The sequence below is a fragment of the Zalophus californianus genome, chromosome 3, assembly GCF_009762305.2.
Source record: "Zalophus californianus isolate mZalCal1 chromosome 3, mZalCal1.pri.v2, whole genome shotgun sequence".
Lineage (NCBI taxonomy): Eukaryota > Metazoa > Chordata > Mammalia > Carnivora > Otariidae > Zalophus > Zalophus californianus.
In genome coordinates, this window is record NC_045597.1 from 165,758,545 (window position 1) to 165,782,523 (window position 23,979).

At 37.2% G+C, this 23,979-nt stretch overlaps 1 protein-coding gene across 6 annotated transcripts in view; it reads left to right on the top strand.

The window, feature by feature from the left end:
* ZDBF2 (zinc finger DBF-type containing 2) overlaps positions 1 to 21,346 on the top strand; it is a 47,928-nt gene extending 26,582 nt beyond the window's left edge. For all 6 annotated transcript variants that reach the window (XM_027589491.2, XM_027589487.2, XM_027589490.2 and 3 more), the window contains 2 exons: positions 3,265 to 3,392; positions 9,333 to 21,346. In XM_027589491.2, the coding sequence (XP_027445292.2) occupies positions 3,265 to 3,392; positions 9,333 to 16,590 (7,386 nt within the window). In that variant the 3' untranslated portion in view covers positions 16,591 to 21,346. The remainder of the gene's footprint in view (positions 1 to 3,264; positions 3,393 to 9,332) is intronic.
* The last annotated feature ends 2,633 nt before the right edge of the window (positions 21,347 to 23,979 follow it).

The window sequence follows — 23,979 nt, forward strand, 5'->3', positions numbered from 1 at the left end:
TTTTTATATAGAAAAGTATAAACATCGAGAGAAATTTAAGAAAAATTAAATAATTGGTGTGATATACTGTGTTCATGGATTGAGAAAATCAGTATTATAAACATGTCATTTCTCCCCAAACATATATATTGATTCAGTGAAATTCCAAACAGAATTCCAGAAAAATTAAGTTTAATGAAAATTAAGCCTATTCTAAAAATATGTATGTACATGCAAAAGGCTAAGAAGAACCAGGATAATCTTGAAGAAGGAGAACAAAGTCAGAAGTAATAACTATCCAAATTTATTACTAAACTACAGTCTTTAAGACAATGGTGCAAAATTAGAAAGATTATGGAAATAAACCAGAAACTTCAGAAACAGACATGTGGATATTTGATTTGTGACAAATGTGACACTAAAGAATGGTGAGGATGGGACGTTCTTCAGTAAATGCTACTGGGTCGATTGGCTAGCCATATGGAGAAAAAGAAATGAAACTCTATTACTAAATCATCCTGGATACGAAAGTCAGTTCCAGGTAGATAGATGGTAGATGTAAATATTTTAGGTAAAACAGTCAAGCTTCTAGAAATCAGTAGAAAATCTCCATGATTTTGAGGTAGGGAGAGATTCCTAAACTGGTAACAGAAAGCACCGACAAAAAAATTGGTAAATTGGACTTCAGTTAAGTTAGGAAGCAGTGAGAGATGATTAAAGTAGAAAAGTGCCTTGTAACTATTACTGGAAAACACACACACACACACACACACACACACACACACACAAATAAACTTTATGAACACCCCACCCAAAAAAAGTGAAAAGGTAAGCCACAGAGAATGATACTTGGAACATAAAATTGAAAGAAGAGCTCATGTTCAGAATAAATAATTTCTGTAGTTTATTAAAAAAAAAAACATGCACTTGACAGGAAGAGACTTGGACATGCTCTAAAAGAAGATATCCAGGTGGCCAGGAAAATGAAAAGCTATCACAAAAATTGCAAATTAAAGCAACAGTGATATAACATGAACCCCCCTCTTCAGTAGCTAAAATTAAAGAGACTGACAATGGCAAGTGTTGACGCGGAGAGAGAGGAATGGAAACTATGAAACATTGCTGGGGAGGGTACAAATTGGTACAGCAACTTTGGAAGACTAGTCAACAAGAGGGTACTAAAGCTGAGCATGTGCAAACCTTATGACCCAGAAGTTCCACCCTTAGTAATACACTCAATAAAAATGTATGCACGTGGGTGCCAAAAGTCACATAGAAGAAAGTTTTTTGCAGCATAATTTATGACAGCCATGAGCTGCGAATGATACAAATGTCCATCAGGAATGGAATGAATAAATAATATGCGGTATATTCATATGATGGGATACTATACAGAAATTAAAGCAAACAGACTACAGATGAGTATTACAGATGTGGAGTGAAAGAAGATGAATGTAAAAGAGCATATACATTGTATGACTACACTTAAATTTAGAAACTTTCAAACCTAATCTATATTGTTAAAATTTAGTAATAGTTAATTTGGGGGAAGAGGAAAGGAATATTTGATTGGTCTGGGACATTAGAAGGGTTCTGAGTGCTCATTAGTTTTTCATGGATAGATGGTTTTGGATGTGTTTATTGTGTGGTAATTTATTGAGCTATACATATGATTTGTGCACTTATCTTTATGTAAATGTCAACTAAGAAAATTTAAAGACACTGACACCTTCTGGGCTATATAGTGTGTTTTCTGTGGTTTGTGTCAGTGTAAATTCTCCATTCATGTTGCCTTTTTAAAATTTTTACTGAGGCAGAGAGAGGATGAGGTTGGATTTTAATTGTTTGTTTCCTTGTACCTTTGTTCCCTTCATGAAACAGGTGGGCTAGGGTCCTGGACAATGGGGAGCTTTGAGGCCAGAGGATCTTGAGACTGTCATGATTCAGACTGTTACTGGGGCTAAGGCAGCATCAGAGTAGACCCCTGAAGTCAGCATGGAAGGAGAGAATTCCAGGAGTTGTAATAGTGATCAGGAGCTGGCAGCCCAGTTTAAGTTCTTTCGGCATCTTTACTATGGTCTTTAAAGTATGACTTTCCCCGGGTATTGTTAAATGAAAACATGTTACTAAATTGTCAGTAACTCATGTTGCAAATATGGCATTAGCAGTAGTGTGATATAGGGAGAGAAGATAAGCTTTAGAGGTAGATGCAGATCGAAATCCTGCCTTAATTGTTACTGGCTAGATACCCGGCTTGGGGCAATTTACTCCAAATCTTTGTGCTTTAATTTCTTTATATCAAAATGGGGACAAGATTCATACTCAGTGAAAATTCGATGAGATTACTGCGTCGTGAATGGAATAGCACTGTTTGATATGTTATAGGTGCTCAGTAGATGTTAGACTTCTTTCCCATCCCTTTTGATAGCTCACTAAATAATACTTGTGAACACAAACTGTTTCTGTGGAGAGAATTACAAAACAAAATTCTGTGTATTTATTCCAGAATTCTGTTTAAGTGAGGATTTGTAATCTCTGAAGAGAAATGATAGACTTTTTGTGTATTAATCTTCAACTTTTACAAATACAGTGATCCAACCCTCTTCTCTCTTTGAACAGATTTTTATTATAAAAATATTTGCTTGGTACAAATATAAGAATTTATAGTAAAGGCAAATGCTTAACCATCTGAACCACCCAGGCGCCCCCAAAAATTAAAATTACTTTTAAATGTACCTCACAGATGTAAATGCTTTTAAGATTTTGGTGTATTTTCTTCCATTGATTTGTCTGTACATTTCATTTTATTTTATTTTTGTTTGTATGTTTTAAAACCACAGTTTTAGGTAAGAGTATACATGTGATTTTTGCATCCCCCATTTTTCTCTTACTATCTAACATTTCTCCATGTTATGTAAAATTTTTTGTATTATTTTAGATAGTTTCATAGTATTACATCTTAGGTCATATTATAGATTTTCCTATTAGACACTTTGGAGATTTCCAGTTTTTTGTTGTTATGCTGTGATAAGCAGCATTTTTTGCATAAAGCATCCACATTTAGGATGATTTCCTTAGGGAGAGATTTAGAGAAATGAAATTACTATATCCAAGGGAAAGATACTTCTATGGTTTTTAGATACACATTCTAGAATTGTTTTGCAGAAAGACTCTATCAATTTATACTTCTACCAGGAATATCTAAATGAATCCATTTGTGAAACTCTCACTACTAATGAGTATTACCTGTTTAAAACTGTTTAGTGTGTTTTTTCTTTTTAATAGCATATGTCCAGTGCTCAGCACAGATACTTGACCACACAGAATCGACAGCGGATGGGCACCACTAGCTTGATGGAACGTTTCTTGCAGGACGTGCTCCGGCACCACCCATATCATTCTCAAGAAAGCAGGTAAAGTAGCTGAGTGGAATTCTGTTAGTACAGAGTTATTATATGTTATACTCGATGTTTGTGTGAACTCTCTAGTGCTTCTTAAAATGAATCTTTTCATTAAGGAATATGAAGTGAAATTTTACCTAGTAACTTCTCTGCTGCTATCTGAAAATTTTTCTAGCTTAAATAAGAAATTTCACTCACCACACCATGCTTTTTTCTAAAGAGAAGTCTTAGGTCAATAAATAGTTACACATCATTAAGATGTCCTACTAAGTATGTCATAAGATTAAGCAAGGGTAATGGTGGGGGCAAAAATAGCCTTTAAAAGATCAGGAACAGACCAGCTGGTGACTGTAGCAGAGTAAGTAAAAACTAAGTCAGTTCCACCTTAACTGAATTATTTGCTAACTGAATCGAAGAGATAGCAAATAGAATTGGCTTTTGAATGATCTGTCAGTGTCTTGATAGCTTTCTCTTGTATCAGTGTTTTGGTTGTTTTAATAAAAACAAATATTTTGATAATATTTAAGAGTTAGTGTCCTTTGTCAAAGAAAAACATTGGTAGAACATTAGTTTAACAACTATGTGCAAGTTTGCAGCTACAGCTGTATGAGATAAAGCAAAACAGATTACTAGCATATCTGTGCAGAATAGTTGAGATAAGCACCAGCAGTAGAAAAAGGATATTTTTGAATGCTTTGCTTTGCAAGTCACAACCCAGAATTTAGCAAATGGAGAAAAAGTTTAAATGGGGAAAAAGTTTAAAAAATGTTCTTTCTCAGCTGTTGGAAAGACAGATTATGTTGGGGTCAGTATAAATTTCCAGTTTATAGCTTGTGTAAGGAGTGCTTCAACAGACATATTTGTACATGCAGCTATTTCTGTGGTGTAGATTCCTAGAACTTGAACTTATGGGCTAAAGTTTCTGAGCCTTAAAAAATACTTTTTTATCTTTTAACCTTTCATTTTGGAATAATTTCAGGCTTACAGAAAAGTCGCAAAACTGGCACAAGAAATTCTTGTATAACTTTCCCCTGACCTCTTCAAGTGTTAAATCTAAAATAATGACAGTACAATGATCAAATCCATGAAATTACATCGATGCCATACTATTTATAGACTTTATTCAGATTCTGTCAGTTTTCTTACTAATGTCCTTTTTCTGGGACCAGGATTCAGTCCAGGATCACACATGGCATTTAGTTGCCCCATCTCCTCAGACACCCTTAATCAGGATCAGTTCCACAGTCTTTGCTTTCAAGCCTTAGACACTGCTGGCCAGTTATTTTGTAGGATGTCCCCAAATTGGAGTATGCCTGACATTTTCTCATGATTAAACTTAGGTTATGCATTTGAACAAGAATAAATTATAATTGGTGTTGTGCCCTTCTCAGTGTATTAAAGAGACCCATGTTGTTGTCATGTCTCATGGCTGGTGATGTTAACTTGGATCACTTAATTAAGGGGCTTCTCTACTATTATGTTACTCTTTTCCCCATTATAATTAGTAAGACTTGTGGAGGAGTACTTTGAGACTCTGTAAATAAATATGCTGTTTCTCATCTTATTTCCACCCGCTTATTGTAAGCATTAATTGATGATTGTTCCCTGAAACAGTTATTACGTGTATTAATTAGTCTTCATGAAGAAGAGCTTTCTTGTTCCCTCACTTATTAGAGTATCTATTTATATCATTATAAACTCATGGCTGTGTCTTCTGTGGGTTTTAATCCTTTACTCTTACTTATTTTCTTGCTCAAGCTGTGTGTGGAACTTTAAAATTCTTGAGACTCTTCCTTAGAAGGCTATGCCAATTTATATACAATTTATATAACATACATATACACCAGTAGTCTATGAGAGCGCTCATTTTTCTGTCACTCTTGCTAACACTGGGATTAGCAACTTCTTCCCTCCCCCCCCCCCCAATAACATAATAGGCCAAAAAAGCATATCCCTTCGTTAGCCTTTATTTACTTAAGAGTAAAATAGAACATCTCTTTATATATGTTTATTAGCCATATATTTATTTTATGGATTGTTTGTAGATGTTATCTGTTTTTCTATTGAATTGTTTATATATTTTGGGTTTGTATTCAATATTTGTAGATAATAGTCCTTTGTATTTTAAATATGTTATAATTATTTTCCCAACATCTGTCATATGTCTTTCATCTGTGTGTATTGTCTTTTACCATATAGAAATTAAACATTTTGACATAATATATGTAAGGAAATTTTCCTTTATGGCTTCTTTCATGTCTTTTTCTTCATGTCCTTATTTCTGCTTTTAAATATTTTTAATCTTCCTGGAATTTGTTATTATATGTGGTGTGAAGTAGGACTTCTTATTTTTTTGTGAAAGTATATTAATTATCTCCACTGATATAAAATATCACCTGTTAGGGCACCTGGCTGGCTCAGTGGGTAGAGCATGCAACTCTAGATCTCCTGGCTGTGGGTTTGAGCCTCATGTTGGTTGTGGAGATTACTTTAAAAACAAAAAAATGTCACCTGTAACATAAACTAAATTCCTCTATTTGTGTATCTGTATTTTCCCATCAGTATATCTGATTTTGAATTCCATTTTCTTACCTTGAGTTTTTTAATCCCTTGCTAACACATTATTTATATTTATAAACATTCTAAATTGTAGAGTTTATTTTTAAAAATTTCTTCCCTTCCCCCCCTTATCTAGACGTTGTAGGTTTTTGTATTATTTTAGCCTTCTTGAAAGTCAGCTCTTGCTTTATTTTTGTTTTCTGTTTATTGGTTTTTCTTTTTCCTAATTAATTTCCTCAAATTTCCTCGGTGGGGGGAATTTGATTATCTTTCTTCCTGAATTAAGTGCTCATTTAGTTAATTTGTGCCTACTAATTCTTTTTTTAGTGGAAGGTTTAAAAGTGTGAGGTTTCCATTTTGATCACATCTCATAGATTTGATATGTAGTTTTTAAATTTTACTTACAGATTTCAAAAATTTAGCACAAGAATTATATAAAAGAGAGGGTTTTTAATCTTTAATGGTTAGATTTTTAGAGGGCTTTTTTGTTGTGAAATTAGTTTAAAATGAATAGAAATATTGGGGCACCTGGGTGGCTCAGTTGTTAAGTGTCTGCCTTCGGCTCAGGTCATGATCTCAGGGTCCTAGGATTGAGCCCCCCATCGGGCTCCCTGCTCCGCGGGAAGCCTGCTTCTCCCTCTCCCACTCCCCCTGCTTGTGTTCCCACTCTCGCTGTGTCTCTCTGTCAAATAAATAAATAAAATCTTTAAAAAATAAAATGAGTAGAAATATAGATTGTGATTTCGTTGTTAATTTTAACCACATGCAAATACAGATGCAAATCAAAGCATCTAGATGGTGATTCCTAACTTTTTTGGGATTTTGCCTAATTTGGTTTATGAACCTGCCTTACTTCCTTTTCTTTGTGAAACATACAAGATTAATTTTGAGAATGTTGTGATAGCCTTTAAGACAAATAAATGGAGATGGTCTTCTTAGGGTTCTGAAAAACTAGGGTAAAGTGGTGATTGTACTGCAGTTTTATTGATTAGAGTTCAGAAGTATGAAACCTTCTGGAATTTTTTTGCCCTATCATATTATTCTGATATCTGGGTTAACTTTTTAATTTTACAAATACCAAAAAATGTTCTTTTAGTGTTAATTGTGATAAATTTTTATGGGAAAGAAATAATGATATTTATGACATCTTAAAAAAAGTTACATGTGGCTGACACATGTATATGTTTCTCTTAGATGATTGAAGCATCTCAAATTGAAAAATATATAATAAAGGTATTTTTAGGTGTTAATCTATTTTAAAATTATTTATTTTAAAACATTTATTTTTAAAGATTTTATTTATTTATTTGACAGAGAGAGAGACAGCAAGAGAGGGAACACAAGCAGGGGGAGTGGGAGAGGGAGAAGCAGGGTTCCCGCCGAGCAGGGAGCCCGAGCAGGACCCTGGGATCATGACCTGAGCCCAAAGCAGACGCTTAACGACTGAGCCACCCAGGCACCCCAAAAAACTTATTTTTAATAGACTACATTTTAGGACAGTTTTAGAGCAACAGAAAACTTGAGAAAGTAGTACAGAAGAGTTCCTATATACCCTCTCCACCTAGTTTCCCTGTTACTAACAACTTAGATTAGTATGGCACATTTGTTATAATTAATGAACCAATATTAATACATTAAGTTCTGTAGTTCATTCAGCTGTTCTTAGTTTTTAGCTAATGTCTTTTTCTGTTTCAGGGTCCCATCTGGGATAACCATGTTCCATTAGCTTGTCTCCTTAGACTCCTCTTGGCATTTAAAATTTTTTTCCGGGGGGGGAGGGGTAAAGGGAGAGGGGAGAGAGAATCTTAAGCAGACTCCACGCCCAGCACAGAATCTGATGCAGGGCTTGCTGTCATGACTGTGAGATCATGACCTGAACCGAAATCAAGAGTCAGATGCTTAACTGACTGAGCCACCCAGACGCCCCTGATTTTAGCCATCCTGACAGTGAGGTGTGAGGTGATATCTCATTGTAGTTTTGATTTGTACTCCCTGATGATGAGTGATGTTGAGCATCTTTTCATGTGTCTGTTGGCCATCTGTATGTTTTCTTTGGAAAAATGTCTATTCATGTCTCCTGCCCATTTTTAATTGGATTATTTGTTTTGGGGGTGTTGCGTTTTATAAGTTCTTTATATAATTGGATACTAACCCTTTATCTGATACGTCATTTGCAAATATCTTCTCCCATTTGGTAGGCTGCCTTTTAGTTTTGTTGATTGTTTTCTTCACTGTGCAGAAGCTTTTTATTTTGATGAAGTCCCAGTAGTTTATTTTTTCAGAGACATATCTAGGAAGAAGTTGCTGTGGCCGATGTCAAAGAGGTTACTGACTGTGTTCTCTAGGATTTTAATGGTTTCATGTGTCACCTTTAAGTCTTTAATCCATCTTGAATTTATTTTTGTGTATGGCAGCATTATCTACAATAGCCAAATTATGGAAACAGCCCAAATGTCCATTGACTGATAAATGGATAAAGAAAATGTGGCACACACGCACATATGCACACTGGAATATTACTCAGCCATAAAAAGAATGAAATCTTGCCATTTGTAATGACGTGGATGGAGCTAGAGTATCACGCTAAGTGAAATAAGTCAGTCAGAAAGACAAATACTATATGATTACACTCGTGTGAAATTTAAGAAACAAAACAAATGAGCAAAGGGAAAAAGAGAGGCTAACCAAGAAACAGACTCTTAACTATAGAGAACAAACTGATGGTTACCAGAGGGGAGGTGGGTGGGGGGAATTGGTGAAATAGGTGATGGGGATTAAGGAGCTCATCATTTGTGATGAGCACAGGGCGTTGTATGGAAGTGTTTAATCACTAAATTGTACACCTGAAACTAATGTTACACTGTATGTTAACTAACTGGAATTTAAATAAAAACTTAAAAAACGCAACAGTGTGTTAAATAATAGCTAACATTTGTGGATGATTATATTTTCCAGGCTTTTAAAAAAATGCTCTTTACATATAACAACTAATTTACTCCTCAAAACTATCTCATGAAGGAAAGTAATATTCCATTCTTTCTTGGGGAGAAAACTGAAGTCTAGAAGGTTATGTAACTTACATAACACTTTTTGCTGTGTTTACCACTCTGATAACTGACAAATATATGGCTTCCTTTTTTTTTTTAACAGTTTTTTATGTTTAGGAGCCATTTGTGTTTATTAAGTAGCAATTGGTGGAGCTGCGTCCACCTTCTGTGCTGATTTCCCTGCCTGCAAATACGTACAGGGTACAGCCTCATGTGATTGCCTTGATTCTTTGTCCTCTAACAAGAGGGCCCAGGATAGAAAGAAAATAACATTATTGTGCCTTTATTGTAACATTTTAAATAGATATTAGAGTATTTTTATGGATTCTCCCCCCTTCCTTTTTAGATCAACCCAAAATGAGAGACTTCTTACGAATACTGCGTCACCTCCTGAAGTGGTTCCTGTTGATGATTCTGTTTCTGAAGGAGCGACTGAGGATGCTGCTGGAGTCAAAGGAGAGAGCTCCACCAAGGGTTTTGAACCTAGTAAAGAGTTGCATTCTAGACCCAGCAAATCTCAGGAATATATACAGGGTGTTTCAGTTAGACCATCAGTTATTCAAAAACTGGAGAAGGGACAACAGCAGCCCTTGGGGTTTGTTCAGAAAATTGGGAGTGGCATGAAAGAATTTAATCCAGTTGGTATTGGCCAAGCTACACATACTAGACCAAGCTTAATATGTCCGTCAGTGATTTCTAGTGCTCCTGCTAGTTGTTTAGCTGGAAGTTCCTTTGATAGACCAGTTACAACTAAAACTACTAGGTTACCAGCTGCAACCAGTTCAGATTCAGGCAGGAAATGTGACCCAAACACAGTTGACAGATATGTTGAACAGCCAGACAGGGGCTCTAGAAATCCTGTGCTGTCATCCAGTCTAGAAACTTCTTCAGTTTCCTATCAGAAACCTAAAGAACCAAATAGGAAATCATTAGGTACAAATTCAGATGAATTGATTATACAGGAAGATGAAAAATCTCCGTGTAAAACTTTGTCAGCTGGCGCTAAAGTCCGTGAATTTATGGGCACTGAAGGCTCCTTAAAATCTGAATCTCTTTCCAAATTAGCTGTCAACCAAGGAATCAACCTGAATAAAAGTGGCATGCCTTCTAATAAAGGAATCTTTGAAGATGCTACTGCAAAGCACTGTGGGAAATTCTTTTCTGATACGGATCATACCCAAGAGGAAAAGCGTTTGGTTTTTAATAAGTCAGCCTTTTTGGGACAGAAGAGCTCAGTGATTTCTGAAGTGAAGTTTGCTCGTGGCTCTCTTCAGTCAGTGTCTGATCAACCCGAGGAGGCTGCGCAAGACCTTTGGAAGGAGGAGCAGATTGACCAAGAAGATAAAAACTATGAATCAAGAGCTTCTGAGATGAGTTTTGACTGCAGTTCCCCTTTTCATTCACCGACTGACGAATCTAAGGTGACTGCCAAAGAAATAAACCTTTCAAAGGAAGCATATGCTGATTTGCAGTGTAAGAATAATAAATCTTTCATTTCTGAAATAAGTTCTGATCGTGACGGCTCTCTTCCGTTGGCTACCAACCGAACTCAAGTAATTGTTAAAGGTGTAAGGGTTCAGAAGGCAAAGCCTATTAGCCTGGTTGATGAAAGCTATGAATCTAGTGATTCTGAGATTAATTTTGAATGTGATGCCTTACTTCAGTCAACCAATGACTACCCCCAACAACCTGCAAAAGAAGTAAACCTTCCTAAGGAGGAACACATTGACTTGGTTGATAAGAACTATGGATCTAGTAGCTCCGAAGTAAGTACTGATTCTCCATTTCCTCTTCAGTCAGTGGGCGACCGACTCCCAGTGGCTGCCACAGAAGCAAAACTTCAGAAGGTTCACATTGGCTTGGTTGATAAGAACTATGGTTCAAGCTGTTCTGAAACAAGTATTGATAATGATGCTTCTCCTCAGTCAGTAGTTGAGCATCCCCACCTGGTTGTCAAAGAAAGAAACCTAAAGGATAGACAGGGCTACCTGAAAGATAAGAACCTTAAACCCAGCAGTGCTAAAGCCCATCTTGATTATGCAGTCTCCCTTGAGACAGTGACTGATGAATCTCAGAGGGCTGTTGAAGAAATACATCTTCTGGAGGAGAAGAATGAACCTGTGGATATGAACTATGATTCTCACGGTTCTGAAATGAGTTTTCACACTGATGCTCGATTAGTGGCTGGCCAATCCGGAGTAATAGTTAAAAAAGTGAACCCCCGAGAAGTAGCTGTTGACTTGGAGGATAAGAGCGTTAAATCTAGCAATTCTGATCAAAGTTCTGATTCTCGTGCTTCTCTTTATCAGTCAGCTAGTGATCAACGTGAAATAAGTCTGAAAGAGTTAAATGTTGACATGGAAGTTAAGAGCTATGGGTGCTCCAGTTCTGAGTTGACTTTTGAATCTGATCCCCCTGCCATGTCAGGTACTGAGCAGTCTGAGATGGACATGGAAGAAATAAGAAAAAGGCACATTAACTTGGAAGGTGAGCACTCTGGGTCAAATAGTTCTGCAATAACTTTTGATTCTGATATTCTTCTTCGCTCAGGAGTTGACCAGTCTCAAGTGGCTATTTATGTGGAGGAACCTAGTCCTCTGGAAAACAAGACTAATAAATCTTGTGTTGCTGAAATAACTTTAGATTCTGATATACCTGTTCATTCGGGGACTAATCAACCGGAACTGGCTGTTAAAGACATAATCATTCAGAAAGAAGAATATATACACGTAGGGAGGAAGAATGAAGAACCCAGTGGTTCTGAAATAAGTTTGGATTTTTATGTCCCTCCTCATTCAGTGACTGACCCTCCTGAAGTAGCTATGGAAAAGCTAAATCTTCAAAAAGAAGAGCAGATATACTTAGAAAATAAGGACAATGAACCTAGTGGTTCCAGATTAAGTTTGGATTATGGTATTTTTCATTCAATGACTGGACATTCTAAAGATCCCATTAAAGATATGAACCTTCAGGAAGAGCACATACACTTGGGAAATAAAGGTAATGTGCCTAGTGTTTCTGAAATCAGTTTGAAATCTGACATTTCTTATCATTTAATGACTGATCATCCTAACATAGCTGTTAAAGAGATAAGCCATCAGAAAGAACACATACACTTACAAGATAAGGATAATGCACTGAGTGTTTATGAAACAAGTTTGGATTCTGGTGTCCCTCTTCATCAGTCAGTGACTCACAAGCCCGAAACAGCTGTTAAAGAAATATGGCTTCAAAAAGAAAGACATGCTAAATTCAAAAGTAAAAGTGCTAAATTTAGTGGTTCTGAAACAGATTCTGACATCCCTCATTATTTAGTGACTGAACCTCAGGTAGCTGTCAAAGAAATCAATGTTCAGAAAGAAGCACGTGTTCTAGAAAAAAAGAGTGATAACTATAACAGTTCTGGAATAATGTTTGGTTCTGATGTCCTTCCTCACTTAATGACTGAAACACCTCACATTGCTGTTTTGAAGGAGGACCATGTTGCCCCAGAAGGTAAAAGTACTGGCTCTAGAGGTTTTGCAGTAAATTTGGATATTGGTGCCCCTCTTCATTCAGTCATTGGCCAACCTCAGCTAACCCGCTTGAAGGAACAGAATGTTCATCTGGAAGATAAAAAGCGTGAATCTAGTCATTGTAAAATAAGATACGATTCTGGTGACCCTCTTCAGTTATTGACTGGACAATTTCAGGAAGTGGTTAAGAAAACAAACCCGAGGAAGGAAGGGAAAGTTGTAATGAAAAATAAAATGGTTCAAACTAAAGGTTCTAAATTAATACGTGCTTCTGGTGTTTCTCTTCAGTCTGTGGCTGATAAACCCGAAGGGGCTATTAAACGAGTAAACCTTGAGAATGAAGGTCATGTGAACGTGGAAGATAAGAACAGCCAATGTAGTGGTTCTGAAATGAGTTTGGATTCTGATTTCTTGGTTGAGTCAATAATTGATCAACCTCAAATAACTATTTTGGATCAGGACCATATTGAGCTAGAAGATAAGCACAGTCAATCTGGTGGTTCTGAAATGAGTTTTGACTCTGAGGATCCTCTTCAGTCAGTGGCTGAGCAGGTTAGAGAAACTGTTAAAGAAATAAGCCTTTGGAAGGATGAAGTTGATGTGGAAGATAAGAGGGATGAACCCAAGGGTTTTGAAATGGTGTATGATTCTAATGTCCTTTTTCAGTCAGTGGCTGCCCAAACTGAAGAAGTCGTTAAAGGGATGAACCTTTGGAAGGAGCATGTTGACTTGCAAGGGAAGATTGTGGAACCTAGTGATCCTAAAATAAATTTTGATTCTAATGAATCTCTTCAGTCTGTGGCTAATGAAATTCAAGATGCTATTGCAGAAATAAATCTTCTGAGGGAAGGACATGTTTGCCTGGACGATAAGGGCTATGAACCCAGTGATTCTGAAATAATTTATGTTTCAGATGTCCCTCTTCAATCAGTGGTTGAGCAACCACACCTTTTGGAAGGGGAACATGTCAATTTGGAAGATAAGAGCAATATTGCCTGTCCTGAAATAACTTTTATTTCTGATGATCATCTTCAGTCAGTGGCTGACCAGCTTCAAAAGTCTGTTAAAGAAGTCAGTCTTTGGAAGGAAGACCATATTTACCTGGAAGATAAGAGCTATAAACTAGGTGACTTCGAAGTAAGTTATGATTCTGATGTTCCTGTTCACTTCGTGACTGATCAGTCTCCTCTGGCTGTCAAAGAAATAAACTTGCAAAAGAGGGGTCATCATGACCTAGAAGATAAGAGCTGTGGACCCAGCGTTTCTGAAATAAAATGTGATTCTGGTATTCATTTTCAGTTAGAGGTTGACCAATCTCAAGTGGTGTGCAAAGAAATAGATCTTCCGAAGGAAGGGCATCTTGGCATGGAAATAAAGAGCAGTGAACCTAGTGATTCTGAATTAATGTGTGATTCTGATGTCCCTCTTGAAATAGTGGTTAATGAACTTCAAGTGTCAGTTAAAGAAGCAAATCTTCGAAAGATGCTATTTGTGGACCTGGTGACCAGTGATAGTGATTGTGAAGTGATTGCTGAGTCTGATATGCCTTTTCAGCCAGTGATTGACTCACCTCACATGACTGTCAAAGAAATCAATTGTATAAATACGGAAGGTTATGATCTAGAAGGTGAGTGCTGTGACTCTTGTGGTTCTGAAATAGGATATGTTTGTGAAGCCTCTCCTCAATCACTGGTACACCAATCCAAAGAGACTTTCAAAGTAGTAAACCAGAAGAAAGACTATATTATTCTGCAGGAGTCAAGCTGTGAGTCTTATGGTTCTGAAATAAATTTTCAAATAGATCCCCCAGATCGGTCTGTGACTCTCTCATCACAAGGGTCTGATAAAGAAATGGTCAAATATATTGACTCAGAAGAGAAGAGTTGTGGTTCTGATAGTCCTAAAACAAATTTCAAATGGGAAGACGATTCTCAGCCAATGGCTGACCAGCTTCAGGAAGAAGACAAAGGAATCAACATTTGTCAGAGGAAAGGTCTCGAAACTATTGGCCGAAAAGATAAGCACTGTGAATCTACTGTTTCTGCAGTGCGTTGTAATGCCTCTTCTGGGTCAGCAGTCCATCAAAGGGCTAGTAAAGGAAAACTACTGAAGCTAAAACATGCAGATCCAGAAAGTATGAGCTGTGAACCATGTGGTTCTGGAATGAGTTTTCAGTGTGATCTCTCTCTTCAGTCTGACAATGACCAGCCTCAAGAAGCTGTTAATAAAAAGGGACTGTATAAGAAGATGTCTCTGGACCTAGAAGAAACAAACCGCGATTCCCATTCAAGCTCTATTTTCGTGGTTGATCCTGTCAGGAACCTGGAAAAGGCAAAGGAGGTAATAGAAGAAAATCCGGATGAACCTGTTCTTGAAGCCTTGCCCCATGTCCCTCCTTCATTTGTAGGGAAAACATGGTCTCAAATAATGAGAGAAGATGACATGAAAATTAATGCTCTTGTCAAGGAGTTTAAGGAGGGTCGTTTCCACTGTTACTTTGATGATGAGTGTGAGACCAGGAAAATAAAAAAAAAAAATTTGAATGAAGGAAAAAAGATTACCTGGACTGACCCGAGTCAGGACACTGCAGCAATTCAAGTTCTTTCAGATTGTGATGATAATGCAGGTGGCATTTCAGATACTGATGACTTTTCAGTGGCCTTAGATAAATCTAGCCATCATTCTACAGTAAAGAGGCCTTATTATGAACAATCATGGCGACTGGCTTCTCGATGTCAGGCTGTAAAAGTCAGCCATGGAACTCAAACCAATTTCACAAACCAGTCAGACACACAAGACAGTGGACAGGAGGACGACTCACCAACAGGGAAGCGTTCGCTTCTACAGGACAAAAAAACAAAAAAGAAAGTGAAAATTGGGACACTTGAATTTCCTGAAACATGTACTAAAGTTTTGAAGCCTTTGCAACCCAATGCCTTAGTCTACGTTATTTCTTCAAATATGAAATTTCAGGACAGTGAAACTGCCAACTTCTCTAAAAAATACCGCACCCCCAGAAGTCGAGATGTTAGCATAGAGTACAAATATAAACGGAGCTCCTTTAATTACTATGACCCATTGAATAAGAAAATTGTAATTAATCCTCCACTGAGCATAGATGTATCAGACCCTGACAGAACTAACTGGCTTCAAGCTCATCTTAGCGACCTGAGCTCCAGTTCGGGCGAGGAAGATGCTGAAGACTGTGACCCAACAGCTGTTTTGACCATAAGGGATGAATTACTGGCCTATCCGGGGGCCCCCGTTTCTCCTGAGCCAATGCCAAGACCAGGGACTTCGAGCGCTGGTGCAGCTCCAAAGGAAAGTAATTTCCAGGTAACGCTTGTCGACCGCGATGCCGCCGGGACCTCTTCAAAAGCAGTTACCCGTAAGTTCTTAGAAGGTAGAAAGAAAATTCAGAGGCGGAGGATGACGACGAACGATAATAAGCCAGGTGTCCCCCAGAAGGTTTATAAACCAATTAGTCTCCACCCACAACCCAGAATCGCTTCAGAAAAACGGCCAATTTGGATTCAGACCAAACTAAATGATATAATTCGGAAGTATCTTTCAAAATACTCGGCCTTCTTGCGTCGCAAATATCAGTCCAGGAGCGCCTTTATTAGACTGCATCTGAAGAAGAAGAACCGCGACGTCACTAAGTTAAAGAAAGCGAAGAGCCCCACCCACATGGTTTTGAGGTCGTCGGTTTCGCGGGTTCCCTCGGGTCCGCCGGGTTCCTCCGTGCCGCCGGGTCCGCCGGGTCCGCCGGGTCCGCGGGGTCCGCCGGGTCCGCGGGGTCCGCCGGGTCCGCCGGGTCCGCCGGGTCCGCCGGGTCTGCGGGTGGCGGCTGCTGAGGAGCAGTTAATCGCTGCCCCCGGCTCTACTCCCAAGCAGCCTGGGCAGGGTTCTTGCCCCGCTGCAGGAAGAAAGAGGAATGGTGGTAAAAAACGCCCGAGGAAGAAAAGAAGAAAGCTTTCTCGACCTGTGAAGATATATGCTTTGAGAAGCTTATATTCTCAGGTACCATACTCTGATAGGATGAGGACTCGGCTATCAAACAAACCGCGGGCTAATGAGACCACCTAGAAGTGTTGAGGCTAGCTGAGGATTCAGTACTTCACTTGAAATATATTTGTGCACATAGCTTTCCCAGCTTTGGTGAAAAAAATGTACCTTCAACTATTTTGCTACAGACATTATTTTTCAGAACTTTTATAATTGATTTAAAATTAGTGTTTAAGGTCCTTTTTTTTTTTTTGAGAGTTAAATGCATCCTTCGTCCATTTGCCGTAGAAGAGCTTCATCTTAATTTATATCCATCATTTAGCACAGTGTATATACATTTTTTTCTCCCTCCAATCATGTCCCTCTTACTTATTTTTCATGATTGTATTTCATGTCAGCAGGTTATAATATTGCAAAAATGAATGTGGCAAACATTAAATGCTATCTTATTTTTCCTTTTTAAAAACTTAAACAAAGGAATATGTACTTCTGTGCGTTTCAGAGTGGCATTGTCAAAATCGTATTCTAACTGGATAATTAAAAAAAGAAGAAACTAGAATAAGTTATCTCCACTTTCGAGTGAGGTTGATTTAAGTAATCACAAAATATAATTGATCTTTTTTTTAAAAGCATCCAAGGAAACGAGATTCCATAATCTTTACTCCAGTTTTTAAAAACTGCCTAGCGATTTTATATACATAAACAAACTCCTTCTTCTTCATTTAAATTGGATTTGCAAGTCTCTGACTTTCCTTATTTGGACACATGCACATATACGATCTCTGTAGGTTTTTCTTTAGCATTATTAGATCTTAAGGGGAAAATGATCTTGCCAGTGTAATTATGTTTTCTACCACCTTTATTCCCCTCCACCCGAAGTGCTGGTGGTTTGATATGAAAATCTGGGTTGTCTTTATGGCCTTACCTCTTAAAAATGTTTCGGCCACTATCACATCATTTTCTGTTATTATTGAACTGAAATTGAACTGAAATTATTGGTTTGGTAATTTGGGCAGACCATTAATTGTCATTAACAAATTCTTTGTAAGCTTAATATTTCAAAAGATCTAATAAAACAGATAACCTACGTGGAGGCCAGTTTTGCAAGGGAAAAACTACATATTTGTATATTCGTTTGGCTTTCCTTAAACTTGCTAACTGATTTTAGTAGTTAAAAGACGCTAAGGTAAGCAGTTGGGTCTGAGATACTCAGAATATGTTAAAGATCCTTTATTCAGAGACACTGGTTGAGCTGGTACAGACACATCCAATTACCCTGTTAAGACAAGGATCCTGGATCCTTTTCTATCGTTAATGTTAAAGGAAATATGAATTTCAACTATCTTGTATAAACCACATTTTATTGAAACTAGATCAGTGTACCATGATTTCAGAGATAAAAATGTGTTACTTTAGAATTAATGAAATACAGTGTAACAGTTGGTGTCTAAATGTAGTTTTATTTCAGGGGCCGTTTTTAACCTGTGGGTATGTTATGATGGTGTTCTGTTGTAATTTCTTTACTTTTAATTTTAAAACAATAATCTGTTGAAAAACAAATGGGCAAATGTTTATATTTTTAGTTGCAAAGCAACTTCAACCTTGCCTCATATACAAACATTTTAATTCCCTTTCTTAAAATAGTACTATGGGGCACTAATTTAAAATAACCCTCCAATTTTAATTTAGAAAGAAAACTGTCCTACTGATTAGGAAGTAAACAAACAGTTAATATGTAAAAATGTTCTATTTGTGGATATTGGTGTCTTTTTTTTCCTGTAAAATAGACACGGTAATTTCCTTAAGTACTATTAGTAGGCATTCTGGATGCTTTAGGTTTAAGTTAAAAAGCAGGAGATCATCTGGAAATAATGTACTCAATGATTATGATGTGTCATATCTATGTGATTGCATCACGTAGAGAGGACAGTTCTTATAAGTCATATGATTAAAAGCAGTTAAAAAATTTTACTACTTTTTTCACATTGGAGACTTCTAAATACCATTTTTTTGAGAAAAAAGGTTTATATTTAAAATTTATATTACTAAAAATATCAAAGTATAATACAGTCCTGATTATTTTTTTTTTAACATTTTGGAATTGTTTATAAGTTCCTATAGTCATTACTTTAGACAAGCTTGAAAACTTGAAACTGGAAAAATTATAATTTAAATGAAATTAGAAATGAATTACTTTCAGAATTTGGTAGGATACAAGATGTGCCCCTTTGTCAAAATATGTTTTGGCTTCATTTGCTGATTAGATGAAACAGTTGGATGTTTTTTGTGTATTCAAGAGTGCATTAAATTCTTTTAATAGTGAAAAATCAAGTTATAACCACAATGAATATTTTATTAATCTTGTCCTTGTTCAGTATCTTGCATAAATTTTTATTATAATTGTCCCAAGTTATACAGTGTGTGGACAATATTGTGTGAAGTGTGTTTTGCATTTGTGCATTTAAATTATTTGTGTAATTAGGGCTCTGAGTGACACTTTTTGGTAAAGAGAAACTATATTTAAATATTCAAGCAAGTATATATTTCCATGTAAAGCTAATGTGAAGACTAATGTATTTTTTATAATGCAGTTTAAAGAGTAAATTTGTTTTCAAAGTTGCCAAGATAAAATTTATCAAATATTGAAATTTGTCTCTACTTTCTCCTCATGTTAGGAAGTTTTTCTGGGAATACTTAAGGAATCAGAGAATAATGAAAACAAGTTCATTTTATAAATGGTCTTAGAGATAATAAATAAGAGAATATAAATGTTGATGCTGGTGAGGAAATAGTTTAACCAAAGATATACAGGTATGTTCATGGAGTACTTATTTCAAAGGATTAAAATTAAACAACTATTTATTTCTCTGGTGGAGTAGCGGGTTAGCAACTTTTCACTTTGTATACCTGTATTGAAAGAGTCAGTGAACAGGACTGAGTTCAGGAGGCAGAAGCTACATCATTATTTGACACCTGCTGGGAAGAGAGAACTTCAGGGCCTCCAGTATCATAGTGTATGTTACAAAGGACAAGAAAACATGGAAAAGTATACATATGTCACTGAGGTTGGGGCCTTGGGCCTCAATAGTATTGATTTCTGGGTTTTTTTGGTCCAGGATTATATTGCTGAGATGTAACAGCAGCCTACTCTCTGTGATTAAAAAATTACTAAAGTAAAAATATGTGATGGATGTCCATATTCACTAAAGGACTTTTATGTATAGAAATAAAATGTGGAACATACTGAAAAATCATGTAATTAGGGAATTAACACATCAAAATGTCAACTTGAGAAGATGAGAGGCTGAGGAAGAGTCTCAACATTTCCTTAAACTTTATTTAGACCCAAAATATTAGGGAAATGATATAGTAAGTTTCCTTTGTTCTTCTTATACTTTATATGTATATTTAAAAAGTTCTCCCAACATAGTTTAAACTGTTTACCTTGATTAAGGAATAGGTCTAGGATGAACTATAATTTGTTGCTGAATCTTTAAATAAGTATGAACTTATACTTTATTTACATTTATAATTTATTATATGCATGTTGTTTTTTTACATGCATTTTATTTTCTAAGTTTTTAAGCTGGACGTGTGTGTGTGTGTGTGTGTGTGCGCGCACGTGTGCGTGCGTGTCCATCTTGAGCCCTTACTTACTAAGTGCCGGGCATTGTTCTGAGCTTTTAACCTGTATTATCTCATTTGATCTTCAAAGAGCCCTATGAGTTAGGTACTGTGATTGTCACTAAATAGCTCTATGCCTCAATTTTGGGATTACAAATGAGTTGTTATTTACTGTATTCAGATGGGGATTACAGTCAGTCCCCAGTGCCAGGACACCACTAATCTACTGTCTGTATAGTTTAGCCTTTTCTGGACATTTCATGTAAATGGCATCATACAATATGTGGTGTTTGTGTCTGGCTTCTTTCATTTACTATAATGTGTTTGAGGGTCATTCATGTTGTGGCATGTTATCAGTATTTTGTTCTTTATTGCTGAATAGTATTTATAATTAGTTTTTAATGAAGCTGGTAACAGAATGCTGGTCTCCTGATAAATATGATAAAAAGCTGTTAGGCTTGAGGCTAGCTGTTCCTTTATGACTCGCATACCTGTTACCCTTGATTATTACCCCAATTCCAAGACCAACTGGATATCTGCCTTTTTAAGTGCCCTTATCCCATACTTGAATGCTTTATACTCCCTCTGTCTTTGATTCTTACTCCCTTTACTGCCCATCTTGGCATTCTTTTCACTGTGCTTTGTGAATTCTCATTTTCACTGTCAACACATTATCCTGTGTTTTCTCAATGTTTTCACAGTGGATTGCTTGAAGGTAGCTGAACTGAGAATCACATCCAAGTTAGCCATTCTCCTCTCCACGGGCTGGAGAGCCAGGCAGTGTTGGTGATGGTGCTGGTCATGGTGAACGTTCTTTACAATTACGCTTCTCCATAACTCCAGTACACACCATCAAAATCAAGAAATCAGCCTTGATATGGTATAACTCTACTCCACAGACCTCATTTGGATTTTTCAGATTGTTCTAAAATTTCCTCCAGAGGTCCAGGATTTGACCCAGGATCACACACTGTCATGACTGTTCAGTTTCCTTCTGTATGGAGCAGTTCCTCAGCCTTTCTTTGTATTTAATAACTTGACATTTTGAAGTGTACAAACCAGTTTCTTTGTGGAATGTCCCTCAGTTTGAGTTTGTCTGGTGTTTCTTTATAGTTAATGCTTTGCGGGGGGGGGGCAGAAATTCTGTGGACTTTTCAATGTATCATAACTGCAGCCATGTGATGTCAGTTTGAATAAAAGTGGTGATTGAAAATATCCAGTCTTTGACTTTATCTTAGTGGAAGAACTTTTAATAATTGGAAATGGGGTAGTTGTGGGTAAGTTGAGATATCAACAGTTAGTTTTTTCACAGCTGAATTTTGAGACAGTTGGGACAGAAAATTTTGTTATTTATCATCCAACTCATACATAAGACAGGAGCTTATGTGTACACTTAACAAATACTACTCTCCATAACGTCAGCACCTCTGGTCCTATGCTAAGTCCTCTGGTGGGTGCCACGGATCCAAGCATCAAGCACACAAGCCTCTAGTTACTCACTTTCATTAACGGTTATGAATGGAAGAGAATTTCAGTAGTGGTAAGTTAGAGAACCTGCAGCATAATTAACACTTTTCAAAAGATCGCTAATAAACCTATATAGGTAACACAGGATACTGCTATCTGGCATGGAAAAATTTCTCAACTTTCTGCACTGAGACCATTTGCAAGGCATTGCTCATCATTATCTAGAAAGATTGCTTTCCTGTGTTTGCATTATTATGAATAGTCTCTCCTGTGTTGGTTTGATGCATCAAGATGAATCGTTACATAGACTCCCTTAGTTATTTGGGCACAGAAAAGACTTCCTAAGGACAAGTTGATATATTCATCAGCTGTTTAGGTTTTGAGTTGAGCTATTGTCAGCTCTTTTGAACTGGAAAAACTGAGGGTTTGTTAATTTTTTTGGAGAGTTGTTAATAGTGATCACAGATAATGAATACATGATATTATATCTGTTGAGCTGAAGTTATTTTATGAGATGAATGACCACTTGATTTACCATGATTATTTCACTGTACCAAATGGTGGTAGCCTCGTAACTGATTATTACTATAGCTTCACACAGTGTCCTTACATCTAGAATATATTTAAGTGAATATTTGGGGGGCATTGATGGCTCTCTAGAGTCAGAGAAGCCACTTGATTCTTGTAAGTCATAATTTTCAGGTTTTCATTCTGGGTATACCACTTCACATATCTATAACCTAGCAGAACTACAAAGTTCTTTTTTTCCTACAGAGAATCTCAAGTCCAATATGAAAAGTTGCATGACAATGTGTGACAGTCTTTTGAGAACAAACAGTAACCCCAAATTGCCCAGCATAATCAGTAGCGATTGCCAGGTAGCATTTGGAGCTAGGACTTTCTTCAACTCTGCTGAATGATCGTGTGAGGTGGCAGAACATGAGGGTAGTTTTAAGTGGCAGAGTGGAGGGGTGGTGTGTGTGTGTTGGGGGGGTGAAAAAAGGTGGCAGAATAAAAACAAAGCTAAATTTTATTTATATTTATTTATTTATATTTATTACATTATTTATAACCAAGTGGTCCTTTTAAAAGTTGATGATAGTGGGCGCTTGGGTGGTGCAGACGGTAAAGGGTCTGACTCTTGGTTCCGGCTCAGGTAACGATCTCGGGGTTGTGAGATGGAGCCCCATGACTGGCTCCTTCCTCAGCATGGAGTCTGCTTGAGATTCTCTCCTCCACCACTCTCTCTCTAAAGTAAATACATCTTTAAAAAAAAATTGATGATAGCTCGGCCATTTTTAATATGTTTGGATCACCTGATTAAATGACCTCACATTTTTTTTAAAGATTTTATTTATTTGACAGAGACACAGCGAGAGACGAACACAAGCAGGGGGAGTGGGAGAGGGAGAAGCAGACTCCCCGCTGAGCAGGGAGTCCGAAGCGGGGCTCGATCCCAGGACCCTGGGATCATGACCTGAGCCGAAGGCAGACGCTTAACGACTGAGCCACCCAGGCGTCCCTAACATTTTTTTAAATTTTATTTATTTATTAGAGAGTACGAGTGGGATGGGGAGGGGAAGAGGGAGAGGGAGAAGCAGGCCCCCCACTGAGCAGGGAGCCTGACGCAGGGCTGGATCCCAAGACCCCGGGATCATGACCTGAGTGGAAGGCTGAGGCTTAACCAACTGAGCCACCCAGGCGCCCCTAAATGACTTAACATTTAAAACATTTTTAAAATTTCTTTTTATTGTATTTTATATGACCATTTTATTGAAATAGCATTCATATGCCATAGAATTTACCCATTTAGAGTACAAGTCAATGGTTTTTAGTGTATTCACAGAGTTGTGTAGCCACCACCACAATCCATTTTAGAACATTTTCATCAAACCCCATGCACACCAGCAGTCAATAAATCGCATTTGAAACCAAAAAGAAACCCCATGCTTGTTAACAGTTGCCTTTCACTCCCTCAGCCTCTCCCTTTATCCCAACCTCCTGGCAGTCACTAATCTACTTTCTGTCTCTATGGATTTGCCTCTTCTGGCCATTTTGTAAAAACAGGATCATATAATATGTGGCCTATTTGTGACTGGCTTCTTTCACCTTGCATAATGTTGTAGCATGGTTTGGTACTTCATTTCTTTTCATTGCCAAGTAACATTTCATTGTATGGATAGGTCACATTTAATTTATCCCCTCATCAGTTTTTTTCCATGCCAAATAGCAGTATCCTGCCAGCCCTGATTCTTTTTGCTTGTTTGTTTTTGTCTTTTATTTTATTTTATTTTATTATGTTATGTTAGTCACCATACATTACATCATTAGTTTTTGATGTGGTGATCCACGATCCATTGTTTTCGTGTAACACCCAGT